The sequence below is a fragment of the Leucoraja erinacea genome, chromosome 21, assembly GCF_028641065.1.
Source record: "Leucoraja erinacea ecotype New England chromosome 21, Leri_hhj_1, whole genome shotgun sequence".
Classification (NCBI taxonomy): domain Eukaryota; kingdom Metazoa; phylum Chordata; class Chondrichthyes; order Rajiformes; family Rajidae; genus Leucoraja; species Leucoraja erinaceus.
Window position 1 is genome coordinate 18,992,591 of NC_073397.1, and position 18,972 is coordinate 19,011,562.

At 45.2% G+C, this 18,972-nt stretch overlaps 1 protein-coding gene across 2 annotated transcripts; it reads left to right on the forward strand.

Annotated features, from left to right (window-relative positions):
- Nucleotides 1-263: 263 nt before the first annotated feature.
- On the forward strand, nt 264-18,272 carry LOC129707340 (syntenin-1-like). 2 transcript variants are annotated; one of them, XM_055652303.1, is made up of 9 exons: nt 264-416; nt 5,086-5,149; nt 5,795-5,918; nt 6,644-6,747; nt 7,700-7,858; nt 11,289-11,464; nt 12,703-12,874; nt 16,162-16,253; nt 17,382-18,272. In XM_055652303.1, exons 2-9 carry the CDS (start codon nt 5,099-5,101, stop codon nt 17,431-17,433), a joined length of 930 nt encoding a protein of 309 aa, XP_055508278.1. In that variant the 5' UTR covers nt 264-416; nt 5,086-5,098; the 3' UTR covers nt 17,434-18,272. The 2 variants fall into 2 exon arrangements, with proteins under 2 accessions (XP_055508278.1, XP_055508277.1); XM_055652302.1 differs by having other exon boundaries at nt 265-416; nt 7,697-7,858.
- Nucleotides 18,273-18,972: the final 700 nt, after the last annotated feature.

Consider the following 18,972-nt stretch of genomic DNA (forward strand, 5'->3'; position numbering starts at 1 on the left):
ATTATACCGAACTTTTTTTTCATTTTGGTATGTTTTTACAGACTATCATGTTTACATGTTCCGTTGTGCTGCTGCGTAAGAATGTCGTTGTTCTGTTTGTGACAGAACGCTCTTGACTCTTAAGTTACTCCAGCACGTTGTGTCCTTTTTCACTCCAGGGGAACCCACGCCCAGTCTGAGCCAAACGCCAATCGTCAAAACGTGTCTCGGGTGGAGTGCATTAGAGTGAATACATTATCGAGGGAGCCAGCCCACCTCACTCCAGGACCTGCCCCTCGGTCGATTCCTTCCTGTTTCCTCCTTCGCAGCAAAGAACTTAGAGCGGAGCCTGCAGCTTCACAACAGGGGCGGTCAGGTGTGTCTGTGCATCAGGTTGGGCGAAGAGTCAGATCGACTGCGAGTCGCTGCCCTCACAGGTAAGTCCAATCTTTCCTCCCTTTAGGGATACAGCATGGAAACTCCGAGTCCCCGTACACGAGCACTATCCTACATACAGGGAACAATTTACAGAAGCCAAATAACCTACAAACCTGTACGTCTTTGGGGTGTGGGACGAAACCCACACGGTTTTACCAAACTCCGTACAGACAGCGCCCGAGATGAGGATCGAACCCGAGTCTCTGGCGCTGTAAAGCAGAAACAATCCCTCTCCTTCTCCGCCTGCATCCACTTGCCTGGTTTTATCCAGTACCCCCCTCCTCCACCTTTCTCTCCTCCGCCCCCAGTCTGAAGAAGGGTTCCGACTCGAAACGTCACCTATCCATATTCTCCACAGGTGCTACCTGATCCGCTGAGTTACTCCAGCACACTGTGTCTTTTTTTGTAAATCAACAACTGTAGTTCCTTGTGTCTTCTTTGGGAGTTGTCAAATTCCCTTTGAAAGAATTTATTTGGAAATGCCCATTCCTAGCCTGTCAAATAAATGTCTGTTTTAAAATGGGAAGGAATAGTTAAACTGTGAATACATCTAGTGAACAGGTTGTTTAAGTTGTAAAATAAAAATCATTCGTTCTAAAGGGTGTAAACCAGCCGAGATTCACGATTTTCTGGTTATTTAAAAAAACCCTACAACCTAATGGCATGAATGTTGAAATTCTCCAATTTCAAGCAATAGTTCACTGACCCACCCTCTTCCTCATTCCCACCACACCTGCCTGCTCACTCTTCCTCCACTCACAGCTTTTTGTCTCCTTATCACCTCTAGCCTTTGTCACAAATCCACCCAAATGCCCCCTCACCTGTATCCACCTATCATTTGCCAAGACTTGCCATGCCCCCACTATTCCAGCTTTCTCCCCTATTCCACCAATCTGAGGAAGGGTCCTGACCCAAAATGTCACCTGTCCATTCCCTCCACAGATGCTGCCTGACCCGCTGAGTTCCTCATTTGCAGTTTCTTGTGTCTTGATGTTTTTTAAGTGTTTAATTGGAATGATTCATTTATAAATATTTATTAAGGGCGTAAACTATTTTTGTCGTAAACCCATTATATACAGCTTGACGTCATTACCCTGAACAACTGCCTCGTTGTGGATGTAAACAAAACAGGCACAAGGAGCTGCAGATGTTGGAATCTTGAGCAAAACACAAAGTGCTGGAGGAACTCAGCAGAGGAGGAAATGGATAGACAAAGTTTTTGGGTTGGGACCTTCCTGATGTCCTGATCATGCTGTATTTGGTTTAGCAGCAGTAACCAACTGCTTACATCCGTCCCAACACCTCTTCTCATCTCCTTCCCAAACACCACCCCCTCCCACCCCACTCCCCCTGGCCTGCAGGCTTTGCACACTTTTGATCTGCCCCTTAAGCAACCTCAGTCGGGGAGTCGTACATTATGGGAACAGCACTGAATTGCCCAATTTAGAGGGTGGCGCAGCAGTAGAGTTGTTGCCTATTACGGTGCCAGAGACCAAGGATCGATCTTGACTACCGGTGCAGTGCTATATGTACAGAGTTTGTATGTTCTCCGTGTGACTGCATGGGTTTTCTCTGGATGCTCCGGTTTCCTCCCACATTCCAAAGACGTGCAGGTTGTAGGTTAATCGGCTTCTGTAAATTGTAGGATAGAACTAGTGTATGAGTGATCATTGGTCGGCATGGGCCGAAGGGCCTGTTTCCGTGCTGTACCTCTAAAAACAAGAGGTCTAGAAATATCCCTTTTACAAATAATGAACAATGGTCATTCAGTCATGCAGTGCCAGATCCTTATATGGATTAATAGGACGAGGTTGGTATAAACAAACAGGCAGTGACATAGCAAAGATTTTCTGATTTGATACGTTACTGTTGCAGTTCATTTGTTGCTGTGGTACAGGGGGGCAGGCAAACTCCATTCCCCTGGTGAAGTGCCAGCTTTCATCATTGGTTATTGATTCACAATCAATAACAGATTAAAAACACATTTAAATGGATAGTTGGGAAGTAGGTTGTGTTACTGTGATCCATTGAGTGCTATAGGTTTGGCTCACCATGCCAAAGGAAGTGTCCCAGTCCAAAACATTGTCCGTCCATTCCCTCCTCAGATGCTGCCTGACCAGCTGAGTTCTTCCAGCACTTCCAGTGTTTTGCTCAAGATTCCAGCATCCTGCAGTTATAGTCATACAGCATGGAAACAGGACCTTCGGCCCAACTTGTCCATGCCGACCAAGATGTGCCATCTACACATGTACCACCTGCCTGCATTTGGCCAATATCCTTCTAAATCTTTTCCATCCATGTACTTTTAACTGTTTTAATCCAAGTGTCTTTTAACTGTTGATATTGTACCTCAACTACCTCCTCTCGCAGCTCGTTCCAAATACCCACCACCCTCACACCGCCAGATTGAAAAGTTCCTTGTGCCTCTCCCTGCAATAGTGCACTGTGGGAGGGAGACCGGAGTGACGGGTGTGAAGAAACAGGAAGCAGAGTTAAAATACATTCAGTCGTGATTATATCAGTGTGCCATTTGCATGACTGAAACTGGCTCGGATGCATTTAGTCATAGATTATTACAGTGTGGAATCAAGCCCTTCGGCCCAACTTGCCCACACCAGCCAACAATGTCCCAGCTATCCTAGTCCTACTTGCCTGCGCTTGGTCCATAACCCTCCAAACCTGTCCTATCCAGGTACCTGTCCAACTGTTTCTTAAATAATAGGATAGTCCCAGCCTCAACTACCTCTTCTGGCAGCTTGTTCCATACACTCACCACCGTCTGTGTGAAAAAGTTACCTCTCGGATTCCTATTAAATCTTTTCTCCTTCACCTTGAACCTATGTCCTCTGGTCCACTCTGGCTAAAAGACTGTGCATCTACTGATCTATTCCTCTCATGATTTTGTATACCTCTATAAGATCTCCCCTCATCCTCCTATGCTCCATGGAATAGAGATCCAGCCTACTCAACGTCTCCCTATAGCTTACACCCTCTATTCCTGGCAAAATCCTCATAAATCTTTTCTGAACCCTTTCAAGCTTAAAGAAGAAATTATTTAAAATTAAATTCCACCAAACCATTTGTGTTCAACAACTGTGGGATGATAAGAGGAACCAATGTGCCTGAACCACCATCCATTAATGACTCAAATCCATTACCTTTCCTTCCCTACATAGAACGTAAAACATTATTGCACAGGAACAGGCCCTTTGGCCCACAATGTCTTTTTGCCAAACATGGCGCCAAGACAAATGTTTTATATGCCTGCACGTAATCCATGTACATGTGCTGATCTAAAAGTATCTAAAATGCTATCATACTGTATCTGCCTCCACCACCATTTTGAAAACAAAATTTGCCAGCACATCTCCTTTAAACATGACACCTCTCACCTTAAAGCTATACCCTCTTGTCTTTAATACTTCCTTCTGGGAGAAAAAAACTTTCTTATCCTATCTCTGCCTCTCATAATTTGATACATTTTTATCAGGTCTCTCCGCAACCTCCGGCAGTCCAGAGAAAACTATCTAAGTTTGCCCTATCTCTCCCTGTAGCCAATAAACAGGCATCGTTCTGGTAAACCTTCTCTGCTCCACATCCTTCCTGTAATGTGGTGAATAGTCCCTAGTGCGCAGGATAGTGCTGGTGTACAGGGTGATCGCTGGTCGGCATGGACTTGGTGGGCCCAAAGATCTGTTTCCACGCTGTATCTCCAAAGTGTAAAGGGCTAAAGTGTACTCCAGTTTCCACTTTCAGGGATTTATGGACAAACTGCAAGATCACTCTTTACATCAATGTTGTGAAGGGTCTTGCTATTAATTGTGTATTTTCCTCTACCATTTGTCCTCCCAAAGCTCTTGCAACCCTTGTTGTTATTGATGATGAGATGGGCATTCAGAATTTGCTACAAAAATCAGAACTGATCAGTGCGCCCGGATGTTTTTCCACAGTGTAGAGTTGTTCAAACAAGCTGAAACATGAACGAGAACTTCTGGAAGATTTTACTTGGAAGATATTTTCAAGCAGTTTTTCCAATCACTGAAATAACTCTGGCAGATAATAGGAAGAGGAGCGAGGTACAGGGGTGAGTTTTGTTAAACTGTGAAAGAAATATCAAGCTGGATTTGATGTAGTGCACATCGGTACTTGCCTATAATAGCAGTCATGATTACAACTTTCAAAGGATATTAGGATAGGAAGGGTTTTGAGGGCAATGAGCCAAATGCAGACAATTGGGACTAGCCCAGAATACTAACTTGGTCAGCATGAACAAAAGGGCCTGTTTCCATGCTATATTTATCTATCTTTGTCTATGACTCTATCTGAACTGGAATGCTGAGTGAGCTGCCCCAAACCCCAACACCTTGACACAGTCTTGGGTGAAGTTGTCCCTCTGCATCCGACCCAAGAAGCAAGAGAATCGCGAGTGTTTAAGTGTCATATATATTGACCACAGAGCAATAACTATTCATAACACCAGGCAGAATGTGGACAGGTCAAGGTTGGGGCAGTAGAGTCCACCTGACCAACCACATCCTGATCCCCATGCTGAGAGCCTCGAGGCACCTGATGGAACTGATGTCAATTGGGCTCATTCCTGAGATGGTGCAATTTCAATATCTTTAATATGGATCAATAACTGCCGATTCTGTCCATTTCTACCTACAGGTTGAACTGAAAGATGGCTCTGTATCCATCACTAGAGGACCTTCAGGTCTCCAAAGTAATTGAGGTACGTTCTGACAAAATGTGTAAAGCTTAGAAGTTGTTTAAGTCGGGTCAAATGATGGCGAGGATTAACACTCAGTCAATCTTGGCCAGCTCTGTATTAACTAGCGCATGGTCAATTGCAAGATGATTCCTAGCTCAGAATATTTCATAAATAATTAATCTCATCTATGTTTTGCATGCTATCCAATCAAAGCAGTTCATACTATACATAAATACATTTAATCCAAACTCAAGTACAATAGGTAGAGTAAAGGGGAAGATACAGAGTGCAGAATATAGTTCTTGGCATTGTGGCGTAACAGTTCCATGGACAAAGTCCAATGTCCGAAATGGAGTAGAGGTGAATCGGACAGATTCTAGCTTATTAGACCACTCAGAAACATGTGCATTCACTCTGTCTATTCCAACATCAACTTGATGGCAACGTTATTGTACGTCCATCGTTGACTTCATGGTTGAAAAAAAAAAACTCAGTGCTGAAGTAACTCGATGGGTTAGGCAGCATCTCTGGAGAATGGATATCCGTGTTCTCCAGAGATGCTGCCTGGCCCGTTGAGTTACTCTGGCACTTGGTACCTTTTTTTATTGGAAATCAACATCTGCAGTTCCTTGTGCCTCCATTGACCTCAATGTGTCTTTTCCTCAGGCTCAGTCCACCATTGCAGCCAAAATGGCCTCGGTGGCAATTGAAGCCACACCAGTGGCAATTGAAGCCACACCGGTGGCAATTGAAGCCACACCAGTGGCAATTGAAGCCACTGCTGAAAATGGTGAGTTGCAGCAAACGCTCTCTCAATAGATGTCTGCATTTCCCTCTTCCAGATTCTACTTCTAGTTCGTGAACCAGATCCTGGTTTGGTCTCTTGGGTCTGTATTTTCACCATTGATGTCACTTTACCATGTCTCTGTGACTCTGCGGGCAGTTCTGTTCACCCCATTACAGGAAATATGTGGAGAGGGTGCTGAGGCGGTTTACTAGGATACTGCCTGGATTAGAGGGTTTCAGCTACCGGGAGAGGTTGGACAGACCTGGATTGATTTCTCTGGAACATTAGAGGTTGAGGGGAGACGATGAAAGTATATAAAATTTTGAGAGGCATAAGGTAGAGAATCCAAATCGTATTCCCGGGGTGAAAATTTCCGACACCAGAGGGTACAGCCATTAGGTGAGAGAATGTTTAATGGAGATGTGGGGGGCATGTTTTTTTACACAGAGACTAGAGGGGACCAGGAATGCATTGCTAAAGTTGGTGGTGGAGGCAGATACGATAGTGGAGCTTAAGATGCTTCTACTTTGGCAACTGGAAGTGCAGAGAATGGAGAGATATGGATCATGTGCAGGCAAATAGGATCAGTTTAACTCTGCATCATGTTCAACACAAATATTATGTTCCTGTGCTGTACTGTTCTATGTTCTAATGTGCCTGTGGCATTGCAAGGGGAAAGGGCCATGCACTCAGGCTTTCTGACTAATGGCTTTTCCATTTTGTGTTAGCTCTGTACCCAGACCTTCAGGAGCTGGGTGACTACATGGGTCTAGACCTGAACAGTGAGAAGCTACAGGAAGACATGTCCCTGGTGCCCGTCACTGACTCTGGGGTAAGTATCCGATGGGGACAGGTGAATGTAATGAACTCACCCAACCTAGCTTGCTCCAGCTGCTCCTTCACCCCAAACACTGCCACTGTTCCTGGCCTTGTCCAGAGACCCGTGCTGGTCAGAGGGAGTGTGTGATAAATGTTCCTTGTTTTATTTCCATTTTCCTTCTCGCTAAATGCTGAAACAACATTTAAAAGACATTTGGACAGGTCATAGATAGGAACGGTTTAGAAGAATATATGGGCCAAACGCTGGCAGGTGAGACTAGTGTAGATGGGGCTTCTTGGTCGGCATGGCTAGGTTTGGCTGAAGTGCCTGTTAAAGTACTGTATGACTATGACTCTACAGTTAGTTAATTAACAAACTAAGTGAGAAAAATGTGAAGGAAGTTTCCCAACTCGAGATCCTACACTTTCCAGAGTGGCACTCTAACCCAATAGTCATATAGAATGTTAAATTTTACATTTTGTTAACCAAATTTCTGAGTTGGAGTCGGTCAATGTTAAGAAAGGTCCAGATCTGAATCTACTCCTATACTCTTCCCACTACGGATGCTGCTTGACCTGCTGGGTTCCTCTAGCACTGTAGAAACACACTCCCGAAATGAATCCCACTCTGGATTCCCTCCAGGAGTCACAAAGCACACCAAATGTCTTGTGCAGAAAGGAAGTGCAGATGCAGGTATATTTGATTATATTGGCTGCTTATTCCATATACCCACCACCTGAAGAAGGGTCCCGACCTGAAACTCCACACATCCTTTTTCTCCAGAGGTGCTGCTTGACCTGCTGAGTTACTCCAGCACTCTGTGACTAACACCAAATGTCTTGGTCGTGTATTTGGCACCAGTGGGTTTTGGGCGATTCCGTTGGGGTTATGGGGAAGTTTACATCTAGATTGATTTTCACTCCCTCAGCTACAATTTCTTCATTGTTGTTTTGATGTGCAGCAGGTTGCTGGTGGTCAGTCTACCCTGGGTAACATGATGGCCCCGGTGACTGGGAACAACATGGGGCTCCACCGGGCGGAGATTAAAGCTGGTGTCCGCGAGGTGACCCTCTGCAAGGACCAGGACAGAAAGGTTGGACTCCGCCTGCGCTCCATCGACAGAGTAAGTGCCCCCCCCCCATGGACCCAATGTCCCGCCGTACAACCTTGTAGCACTGAACCACAGACTCGCCAGCTCTTTCGCTCTTCCCGTCATGTTGCATGCCCGTATCTTTTGCTGGCCTGCCAACCAACGACTCCATCTATACTTCCGCTGTCTTGGAAAAGCAGCTACCTAATCAACATAATCCCAGGCTGGCCATTCCTCCTCCCTGCTCCCATCCCACATAACATACAGAAGCTTGAAAGCGCCCACCACCAGACTCAGAAAGAGTTTCAGCCCCTCCGTTATCAGACTTATGAACGGTCCTTCCAGTAGGTGGGGTACACCCGCTTCACCTCTACCCCATTACAGACATTGGGCATTGTCCATGAAACTGGTGCGCTACAATGCTGAGAACTATATTTGGAACTATCCTCCCCATCACTCTATCCACTGTACTCGAGTTTCACTTGATTGTTTTTGCGTATAGTTGTTTTTGCGTATAGTATGATCTTTATGCACAGCGTGCAGAACAAAGCTTTTCACTGTGACGATAATAAACTTAAACCATCTCCACCCTTACCTGTTCTTGCTTCTCTTAAGTCCACGTCATTTTGTCACCGACTGTTATTTTTTTTCCTCTCGCTGACAAAACCATTCGGGATTTTACACAGTTCTAATAACTCCCAGCAATATTTCCCACCCAATTTCACCATTTGTGCTTTTGGTAATTCTTTGAAGAAGATGCAAGATCTCCTCCTGTTAACCCCATCATGCCTGGCACCAGATCCTGCCCAGGATCTGTTCTCTCCACACTGGGTGACTTGACCCAGTCTCCTGCTCCTCAGAAACCAGCTGTGCTGATTCCTGAGGTGAGAGTTCAGAGAGAGATACAGCATGGAAACAGGCCCTTCAGCCTATCGATTCCACGCCGACCATTGATCACCCATTTACACGAGTTCTATGTTATCTCACTTACTCATCCACTCCTTTCACACGTTGAACAATTTACAGAGGACCAATTAACCTACAAACCCACATCTTTGGGATATGGGAGGAAACTGCAGCACCAGTGGAAATTCACGCTTTTGTAGGGAAAACGTGCAAACTCCACACACACAGACAGCACCCGGGATCAGGATTGAACATGGGTCTCCTGCGCTGTGAGGCATCAACTCTATCATCAGCTGCACTACAATGCCCCCGAGGTTACTTCATAACTCATTTGGTCCATCATTGCGTCATCCAAAACTATTTTCTGTTTTGAATGTAGAACAGTACAGCACAGGAACAGACCCTTCGGCCCACAATGTCTATGCTGGATATGTTGCCAAGCTAAACTAATCTCCTCTGCCTGCACGTTATCCATATTGCTCCGTTCCCTGCATATCCATGCACCTATCTCAGAGCCTCTTAAACACCAATCCACACCACCCGCAGCAGTGCATTCTAGGCACCCGCCACCTTCTGTGTAAAAACAAATATTTGCCCCGCACATCACCTTTCAACTTTACCCTCTCACCTAAAAGCTTTGCCCTGTCCCTGACTGTCTACACTATCTATGTCTCTCATAATTTTATTAACCTTCATCAGGACTCCCCTCAACCTCTGATGTTTCAGAGAAAACAATCCAAGCCAACTCCTTTTTCGCTAATACCCTCTAATCCAGGCAGCATTCTGGTGATCATCCTCTGCACCCCTTCCAAAACCTCCACATCCTTTCTATAATGTGGCAACCAGATCTGCCTGCAATACCTAGTTTTCTTGTTCGGTTAGAGAACAGCTCTGGGAACCAGTTTTACCTGTTTGTTTTATTTATGTGTTTGTTTTGGGGATCTGGAAGTTTCTAACAGAACCAGATTTTAGTGCCTATCTGGAATTGACCAGAAAGGGGAAGTAAATTGCCTGTAATTCAGAGGCTTGCCAGGTAATCTCAGAGGGCAGTCGAGACCCACAAGGGGTGAATCGGAGGTCACCTAGGGGCAAAACTGGGTAAGGATGGCAGATTTCCTCACCTATCCCTTCCTTGCACAGCTGTTGCCTGACCTGCTGAGTTGCACCAGCACTTTGATTTTGCTCAAGATTCTAGCATGTATATTTCAATGCAGTTCAGCGGTGGCTGGGTGGTGCAGCAGTGGAGTTGCTGCCTTACAGCACCAGAGACCCAGATTTGATCATGACTACGGGTGCTGTATGTACAAAGTTTGTACTTTCTCCCTGGAACCGCATGGGTTTCCTCCGGGTGCTCTGGTTTTTCCCCACACTACAATGATTCACGTACAAACCTGTACGTCTTTGGAGTGTGGGAGCACCAAGAGAAAACCCATGCGGTCACAGGGAGATTGTGCAAACACCATACAGCATCCATAGTCAGGATCAAACCCGGGCCTCAGGCGCTCTAAGGCATCAACTCTACAGCAACAGTGCCACCCAATTTCTTGTGGTGTTGGGCAGAGCAGTTGCCATACCAAGATATGATGCCTCTCAACAGGATGCTTTCAATGGTGCATCTGTAGAAACTGGTAAAAAATAATTTGGAGACATTGCCAAATTTCCTCTTCAGAAAGCTGGTATGGGACTAAATTACTGCCACACTTCCTGCATTCAAATCACTTAACTATTGGGCTGAAGGGCCTGTTTCCATGAAGGGTAACTATGACTCGAAAATATAAAGTGATAACTAAGATGTTCACTCAGAGAGTAGTGGGTATATAGAACGAGCTGCCAGAGGAGGTAGTTGCAAATGGAGTTTCTATAACAACATTTAAAAGGCAGTTGAACAGGTACATGGATAAGAAAGGTTTCGAGGGATGTGGGCCAAACGCCGGCAACTGGGACTAGCTTAGATGCGGCATGCTACCATCTACCTGATTGAATACCTTTGAATATCTTTAATTGGACTTTACTGGACTTTATCTTGCACTAAACATTATTCTCTTTATTCTGTATCTGTACACAGTGGATGGCTTGATTGTGATCATTTCAATTCAACTTTATTGTCATTGCACAGATACAAGTATAGGTACAACGAAATGCAGTTTAGCGTCTGGTCATCGTCATAGTGCAAGATAGGAATTTATAAAAAAATAAATAAATAAATAAGAATAAAAATAAAAATACAGAACAAGCATACATTAGAGTAAGAAGAGCACTGGTTAACAATGTGGATGGAGAGACCAAAGATATCTAGCGACGGGACTCCGAGTTCAGCAATGTAAGTGTGTTGTTGAAAAAGCTGTTCCTCACCCTGCTTGTTCATGTGTGTTTTTTTGCTGACCGGATTAGCACGCAACGAAAAGCTTTTCACTGCACCACGTGACAATAAACATAGCTAAAGTAAACATGTTGGCCTGCATGGACAAGTCAGCTGAAGGGCTTGTTTCCCTGCTGCAGTTGTACTAATCAAAACAGGATTATTTTAACCATGGTCAATTCTCTCTGTTTATTTCAGGGAATCTTTGTCCAGCTGGTGCAGGCTAATTCTCCTGCTTCTCTTGTTGGCCTGAGATTCGGGGACCAGATCTTGCAGCTGGATGGGAAGTTGTGCACAGGCTGGAGCACTGACAAAGCTCACAAGGCGCTGAAACAGGCACCAGACGACAAGATCTTGCTTATTGTCCGAGACCGGTGAGAAGATGTCCCAACTGCACTGTTGTGGTTACAAAGCCCCCATAACTATAGCATCATGCAGTGTGGAAACAGCCCTTTGGCCCAATGTGCCCACGCCAACCATCTACACTAGTCCCACCTGCCTGCGTTTGGCCCATATCCCTCTAAACCTGTCCTATCCATGTACCTGGGCAAATGTTTTTTAAGCATTATGATAGTACCTGCCTCACCTGGCAGCTCGATCTATATACCCACCACCCTTTGTGTAAAATAACATTTTTATTCAAGTTTCTATTAAACTGCCCCCCTCCCCCCTCATCTGGGTCCTTTGGTTCTTGATTCCTCTATTCTAGGTAAAAGACTCTGCATTTGCCCTATCTATTCCCCTCATGATCTTACACACGTCTATAAGATCACCCCTCATCCTCATAAATATCTGTAAGAATCAACTCTCTGACAGTACTGGAGACTTCTTAAAGCTAAACGAGTATAGTGTCTAGAGCTGCTATCTCAGACCACCAGAGACCCAGGTTGTAACCTGACCTTGGGTGCTGTCTCTGTGGAGTTTGCGCTTTCTCCTTTTGACCACGAGGATCTCCTGGGTGCTCTGGTTTCCTCCCACATTCTTCCCACAAATTGTGCAGATTTGTATGTTAATTCTCCCCTTGTGTGTAGGGAGAGGATGAGAAAGTGGGATAACATAGAACTGGTGCGAAGGGGTGAATGGTCTCGTTGGGCAGAGGGGCCTGTTTCCATGCTGTATCTCTAAACTAACCAAAACTGAAGTGGAACACGATGTGTACTGTTAAAGAATGAACCCTAGTTCTAGATTCACCCACAAGAGCAATCACCCACCCTGTCGATACCCCCCAGGTTCTTGTCTCCATAGAGGACCCCTTTTCCTTTCTACACACCAGCAGATGAGACAGCCCATCCATTCTAAGCATAAGGCTACAGGCGATCCTTACACTTGGTACATAAGACCATAGAACTACTTCCCCTCTGTTATCAAGCCTCTGAACAGTCTCTACATAAGTTAGGGTAGTCTGGGAAGGGTCTCGACCCGAAATGTCATCGATTCCTTCGCTCCATAGATGCTGCTAACCCGCTGAGTTTCTCCGGCATTTTTGTCTACCTTAAGTTAGGGTAATGTCCATTCATCTCTACCCCATTGCCGACATTGGTCTTTGTCTCTGGGAATGACGTGTTGCAGTCCCACATCAAACCTACCCTTCTCACGATTTCTCTCACTCAAGGCCATTCCAGAGAACGATCACGATGCACAAGAATAGCAACGGGCACGTTGGCTTCATCCAGAAACGGGGGAAGATCACCTCCATTGTGAAGGATAGTTCGGCTGCCAGGAATGGGCTTCTGACCGGTCACAACATCTGCGAGATCAACGGCCAGAATGTCATTGGACTGAAGGTGAGGAGTGATCCACAAAGCTTTAATGATCCACAGGCTGATGCTGGAAACCTAAACCTACAATGCTGGAAATACTTGGCCCGTCATAGTCATAAAGCATGGAAACAAGGCCTTTTGCCCAACCTGCCCATACTGGCTAACATGCCCCATCTGCACTAGTCCCACCTGCCTGTGTTTGGCCTTTATCCCTCTAACCCTGTCCTATCCATGAACCTGTCGAAAAGTTACTTAAACGTTCTGACAGTACCTGCCTCAACTACCTCCTCCAGCAGCTCATTCTAATTACCTACCACCCTTTGTGTGAAAAAGTTAACCCTCAGGTTCCTATTAAATCTTTCCCCCCCTCACCTTAAACCTATGTCCTCAGGTATTTGGTTCCCCTACTCTGGGCAAGAGACTCTGTTCGTCTACCTGATCTATTCCAGGTCAGGCAGCATCTGCGGAGAGAGGAGCAATGGCCAATATTCCTGGTCAGTGACCTCGCCTCTTAATAGGTCGGTGCGTAGAACATAACAGTATAGCACAGGAACAGGCCCTTTGGCCCACATTATCTGTGCTGAACACAATGCCAAGACTACCTCTTATCTGCCTGCACATAACCCACATAACCCATATCCCTCCATATCCATGTGCCTATCAAAAGGCCTCTTAAACACCACCATCATATCTGTCTCCACCACCGCCCTGGGCAAAGCCACCCAGGTACCCACCGTTGTCTAAAAATAAAAACTTGTCCCGCACACCTCATTTAAACTTTGCCCCCCTTCAGCTCAGTTATGCCCTTGACTATTTGATTTTTTTCCATCCTGGGAAAGAGGTTCTGACTGTGTACCCCAGGGGTGGGGAACCTTTTTGCATTAAGTTAGCTGTAATCAAATGCGGCCGCATCCAAGAAACTTCAATTAGATACACTTCAAAATGTACATTATTTTGTAAAAATCTAACTTCAAGACTATGTACTAACTTCAAGAAAATGAAAAAATGTTGTTAATTCTAAAGTTAACTAACCTTTTAACTTTGTTGTGACTGCTTTTTGTGGGAGGTTAACGTACATTCTAGAGTCGCATTAGAACTAAATCATGAACATAACAGGCGTTAAAATAGCCCTTATCACTTACTAATGTTTTAATTGTGGCCGTCAGTCGGCGAGGATTATTTTGTTAAATTTTCTTTTACTCTTTGGTATTTTAAATAGTTCATTTTAAGATTAAAATTAAAATAATAAAAGACGAACAAAAACATATTAATAAAATAAAAATACAAGGATTTGTTCTACAAAATTTGGATTCAATCAAAAGGCCGCACTTAATGGCCTAGTAGGCCGCATGCATCCTTAAGACCGCAGGTTCCCCTAGTCTATCCTATCCATGGTTCTCATAATTTTAAACACTTATATTGGGTCTACCCCGCAACATCCAGCATTCCAGAGAATACAATCTAAGTCTATTCAGCCTCCCCCAGTAGCTGATACCCACTAATCCAGGCATCATTCTCGTAAACCTTCTCTGCATCCTGTCCAAAGCCTCCAGGTCCTTCCTGTAATGGGGCGACCAGAACTGCATGCAAGGAAGATTCCAACCCCAAACATTGACTGTCCATTCCTTCCACATGTGTTGCCGAACCCACTGAGTTACTCCAGCAATTTATGCTTTACTTTCATGGAGTGAATTTCCGCAAAGTCTTTGCAAACTGTCTCTGTACTTTTAAAAATGTTTGTATCTTCAGTTTATTGGCCAAGCTAGTTAGTGTGCACTGCCCGTGGTAGGGATCGTGGAGACACTCCTTTCCACCTTCTGCAGAGACCACGCTCTCTGAAACTCCATTGGTTCGCTTATCCCTTCCCACCCAAACTACGTCCTCCCCAGGTACACGTTCACCACTTTTTTTTACCAGCTCCCTTGATTCCAGAGCCTTTCAGAATTATCCATTTTGTCAGACCAATGGGTCTCCAAGAGGAGTCCAACAGTATCGGAACAGTCCACCTAAGCTGCCGAGGAGCTGAGATACCGACCTTCAAATTCAGCCTCAGAAGTCGGCTATGGGAATGGATCTGCCAGCTCTGGCTGGGCCAGAGTTCCAGAGCCCCGGCTGCAGGTGGCAGATTTGACCCGCCGATCAGCCGTGGAAGTACCTATGAAGTCAAAATGGCCGCCTCACCAGACCTAGATGCCACATTTTCAGGGGGCCTTCCTGGGTGGGATTTCTTGTAGTTTTGTCCGGATTAAAAGAGTTGCCGGACCACCAGCTTCCGGAAGTGGACATATAATTTCACCTGCAGCTGTAAGAGATGTAACATCTGCCCCTACACCCACTTCCAGGGACGCCAGCTGCCCTTCCAGGTGATACAAATGTTCATGTGCACTTCCTCCAACCTCAAAATGTTTGGAGTGTCTGAGTTAGGTACGAAGCTGAAATTTGTGTGTCTGTCACTAAGTAGGGCTGTGATCCCGTGAGGGCATCAATTGGGAAATTGTGCCTTATATTTGCAGTATTTTCTTAGACTTTTTGAGATGTAGCGTGGAAACAAGCCCTTTGGCCTACCGAGTCTGTGCCGACCAGTGATCACTCTTGCACTAACTCTATCCTGCACGCTAGGGACAATTAATAATTTTTTACCAAAGCCAATTAATCTACAAATGTGTGTCTCCTTGGAATGTGGGAGGAAACTGGAGAGAACCCACGCGGTCACAAGAAGAACGTACAAACTCTATACAAACAGCCCCTCTGTAGTCAGGATTGAACCCAGGTCTCTGGCACTCTAAGGCAACAAAGCTACTGCTGCGCCACTGTGCTGCCTGTTATCTTGAGTAATTACAATGCAGTGTTTGGAATAACAGCAGATCAGAGTTTATAATTGCATTTGCAAGTAATCTGCAGCATTCTGTATTTGATGGCTCTGGGCCAGAACACACTTAAGTTTAGAGGGATGGCCTGGACAGAGTGCATATGGAGAAGGATGTTTCCACTCGTGGGAGAGTCCAGAGGGTGCAGCCTCAGACTAAAAGAGCATACCTTTAGAATAGAGGAATTTCTTCAGCCAAAGGTTATGGGGAGAAAGCAGGAGAATGTTGTTGAGAGCGAAAGACTGATTAGCCATGACTTCCTCTCCACTATTATTCAACTCCTAAACCATCCACCTGTTTCACATCCCTTCATGGAGGTGCTGCCACAGGGTGAACGTATGAATTCAGAACAGACAGCACCCGTAGTCAGGATCAAACCCAGGTCTCTGTCACTATGAGGCAACTCTATCTGCAGGATATTCACATTCGTTCTCCTTTTCTCAGGACTCTCAGATCATGGAAGTTTTAGCCATGGCGGGGATCACGGTTACTCTCACGGTCATGCCAAAAGCTGTCTATGAACACATGGTTAAACGGTGAGTAGGCCCAGCAGGAACATCACGATGCAGCTGTACAAGTGGTTGGTGAGACCACACAATTGGAGTTCTGTCTGATTCTTCTACTCTGATACTTTAACTGTAGGTCTCTCCAGCTCCCTCACTGCCCTGTGGAAACCAGCAACTGCAGCTGCTGGTTTTCAAAATAATCTGAAGGGTCCCGACCTGAAACGTCACCTATCCACGTTCTCCAGGGATGCTGCCACACCCACTGAGTTACTACAGCACTTTGTGTTCTTTGGTGTAAACTAGCATCTTCAGTTCCTTGTATATGCAGAGTTGTGCAACGTAGACAGTGGCCTTTCAGCCCACCATGTCGATGCCAACATTATTGCCCCTTACCTTCTTCCTTTTTAAGATGCTCCTTATACCTCCAAATTCAGGGAGTTTCTTTCCAGCTGTTATCAGGCAACTGAACCATCCTATTACCAAATGTAGAGCGGTCCTCACCTATCATCTACCTCTTTGGAGGCCATCGGACTATTTATAATCAGACTTTACCTTGCACTAAATGTCCTCTATCTGTGGCCAGCTCAATTGCAATTATGTGTAGTCTTTCTGCTGACTGGTTAGCATGCACCAAAAAGCTTTTCACTGTATCTCTGCACGTGACAATAAACTAAACTGAAACCAACCTCTTTTTGGTCAATCCCTCTATTTTTATGTGCTCTCTGTTAATATTTTGATTTGTGGCCCTCTGAATAATTTTCAATTATTCTCATAGGTTCACGTAGCATAAAAACTGGTCCTTTAGCCCACCATGTCTCTGCTACCCCTTTTGTACCTAACTACGCTAATTTGATTTACCAACATTGGGTGTGTAGACTCTGCCTTGATTATCATGAGCATATCTTCACTATCACCTCTCCAGGTAATTCCATCTCTGTGACAGCCATGTCCCCAAAGATCCCCTCTAACCCGCCTGCCTCTCATCCAAACCCTTGTGTTTCACAACCAATACTTTCTGAACCCAGCACTGGAATTGCTCACAATTCCAGCATCTGCAGTCTCGTGTGTCTCCCTGTCTGTCTCCAAGATATTCATGCTTTTTGGAATGTACGACTTTTGGGATGTTGCCCAAATAACGGTGTGTTGTTTTTCTTCCAGGATGTCCTCTGGTCTTGTCTCGCGGATGGACCACTCCACCCCAGAGGTGTAAGGCTTTGGACTCACTCTGGCTCTTCTTCAGTGAGGATCGGGTGTGGACCCATCTTCTGTCGCCTGACCTCTCCTCAACTCTCTTCTCATCTGTATGTTGTTTAGAAGTGACGAGGGTTTGCAGCAATCCGTGCTTCATGCTGGCCTCGCCTTCTCTCCCGTAAATCTCGTCATTTTTAACAATTTGCAGTTAAATCACTGTGACCATGTGGGTTTCTTCCAGGTGCTCCGGTTTCCTCCCACATCCCAAAGACATGCGGGTTTGTAGGTTAATTGGCCTCTGTAAATTGCCCCTGATGTGTAGGGAGTGGATGTGAAAGTGGGATAACACAAAACTAGTGTGAATGGGTGATCAATGGTCTTTGTGGACTCAGTGGGTTAAAGGGCTGGTTTCTATGCTGCATCGTTGAATCCATCATTGAATTCACGGTAGCATTCCCAATGCATTTATTTGCTAATGTAATCAAGGATAAACTTTACCATCTTCTCACTGCTCCCATCTGGAAAAGTACAGAAGCCTGAAAGTGCACCACCAGACTCGGGAGCAGCTTCTTCCCCTCTTATCAGGCTTCTGAACGGTCCTTCCATTAGGTATGTTAGTGTCCGACTCACCGCTACCCCATTATGGACATTGGACTTTGTCTATGGAACTGACGCACTACAATGTTAAGAACTATATCTTGCAATCTGTATCTTCCCCTTTGTTCTACATATTGTACTTGAGTTTAGCTGATTGTATCTATGCATAGTATATCTGATCTGTTTGAATAGCATACAAAAACAAAGCTTTTCACTGTAACTTGGTGCATGTAACAATAATAAACCTAAACCTACAATCAGCCGGTGGTTAAAAGCATAATTGTGGATCAAAAAACAATAAGAATCATTAGCAATTGGAATTGTGTGCAGTAAAAGTGCAATGCAGCACGTTGTAAACCAAAGACCCTCAACATGAGCTTAAATAGGACATTGCATGACAATTAGTCACAGACTGCCCAGCAGTTGGAGCCAAGCAATAGGCCAATTATGACAGTACAGTGGCTCAGTGAAAGAACTGCTGCCTCACAACGCCAGAGACCCTTTGGTGCTGTCTGTACGGAGTTTGTACGTTCACTCTGTGATTACGTGGGGTTCCTCCGGGGGCTTTGGTTTCCTCCCACAATCCAAAGACGTGCAGGTTAGTTAGTTAATTACCTTATGTGAATTGTCCCTAGTGTGTAGAATAGAACTTAGTGTAAGGGTGATTGTTGGTCAGTGCGGGTGCAGTGGGCTGTAGGGCCCGTGTCCACACCTAATCTACACTAATATTAAAGTGTTTTTTTGGAATTCCCACCTGGTAAGCTGAGAGATGCTCCCTAATATTTAACTGCTGGGATCACTGGAGAGGGATATAACCAAGTTTTAATTTTGTCCACGCTAGCATCAAGTCAGGGTGAAATCGCTCACCTCATCCAACACCAACTGAGCAGTAGTATTGTCCATCATCTGCATATGGTTCCTGATCCTTTCCTACTCTGGGTAAAGGTTCTCAACGTGTGAA

Coding starts and splice junctions, on each gene's coding strand:
- LOC129707340 (XM_055652302.1), top strand. CDS start 5,099: ATGGCTCTGTATCCATCACTAGAGGACCTTCAGGTCTCCAAAGTAATT. Junction 6,748..7,696: donor TGCCCGTCACTGACTCTGGG/GTAAGTATCCGA, acceptor TTTGATGTGCAG/CAGGTTGCTGGTGGTCAGTC. Junction 7,859..11,288: donor GCCTGCGCTCCATCGACAGA/GTAAGTGCCCCC, acceptor TGTTTATTTCAG/GGAATCTTTGTCCAGCTGGT.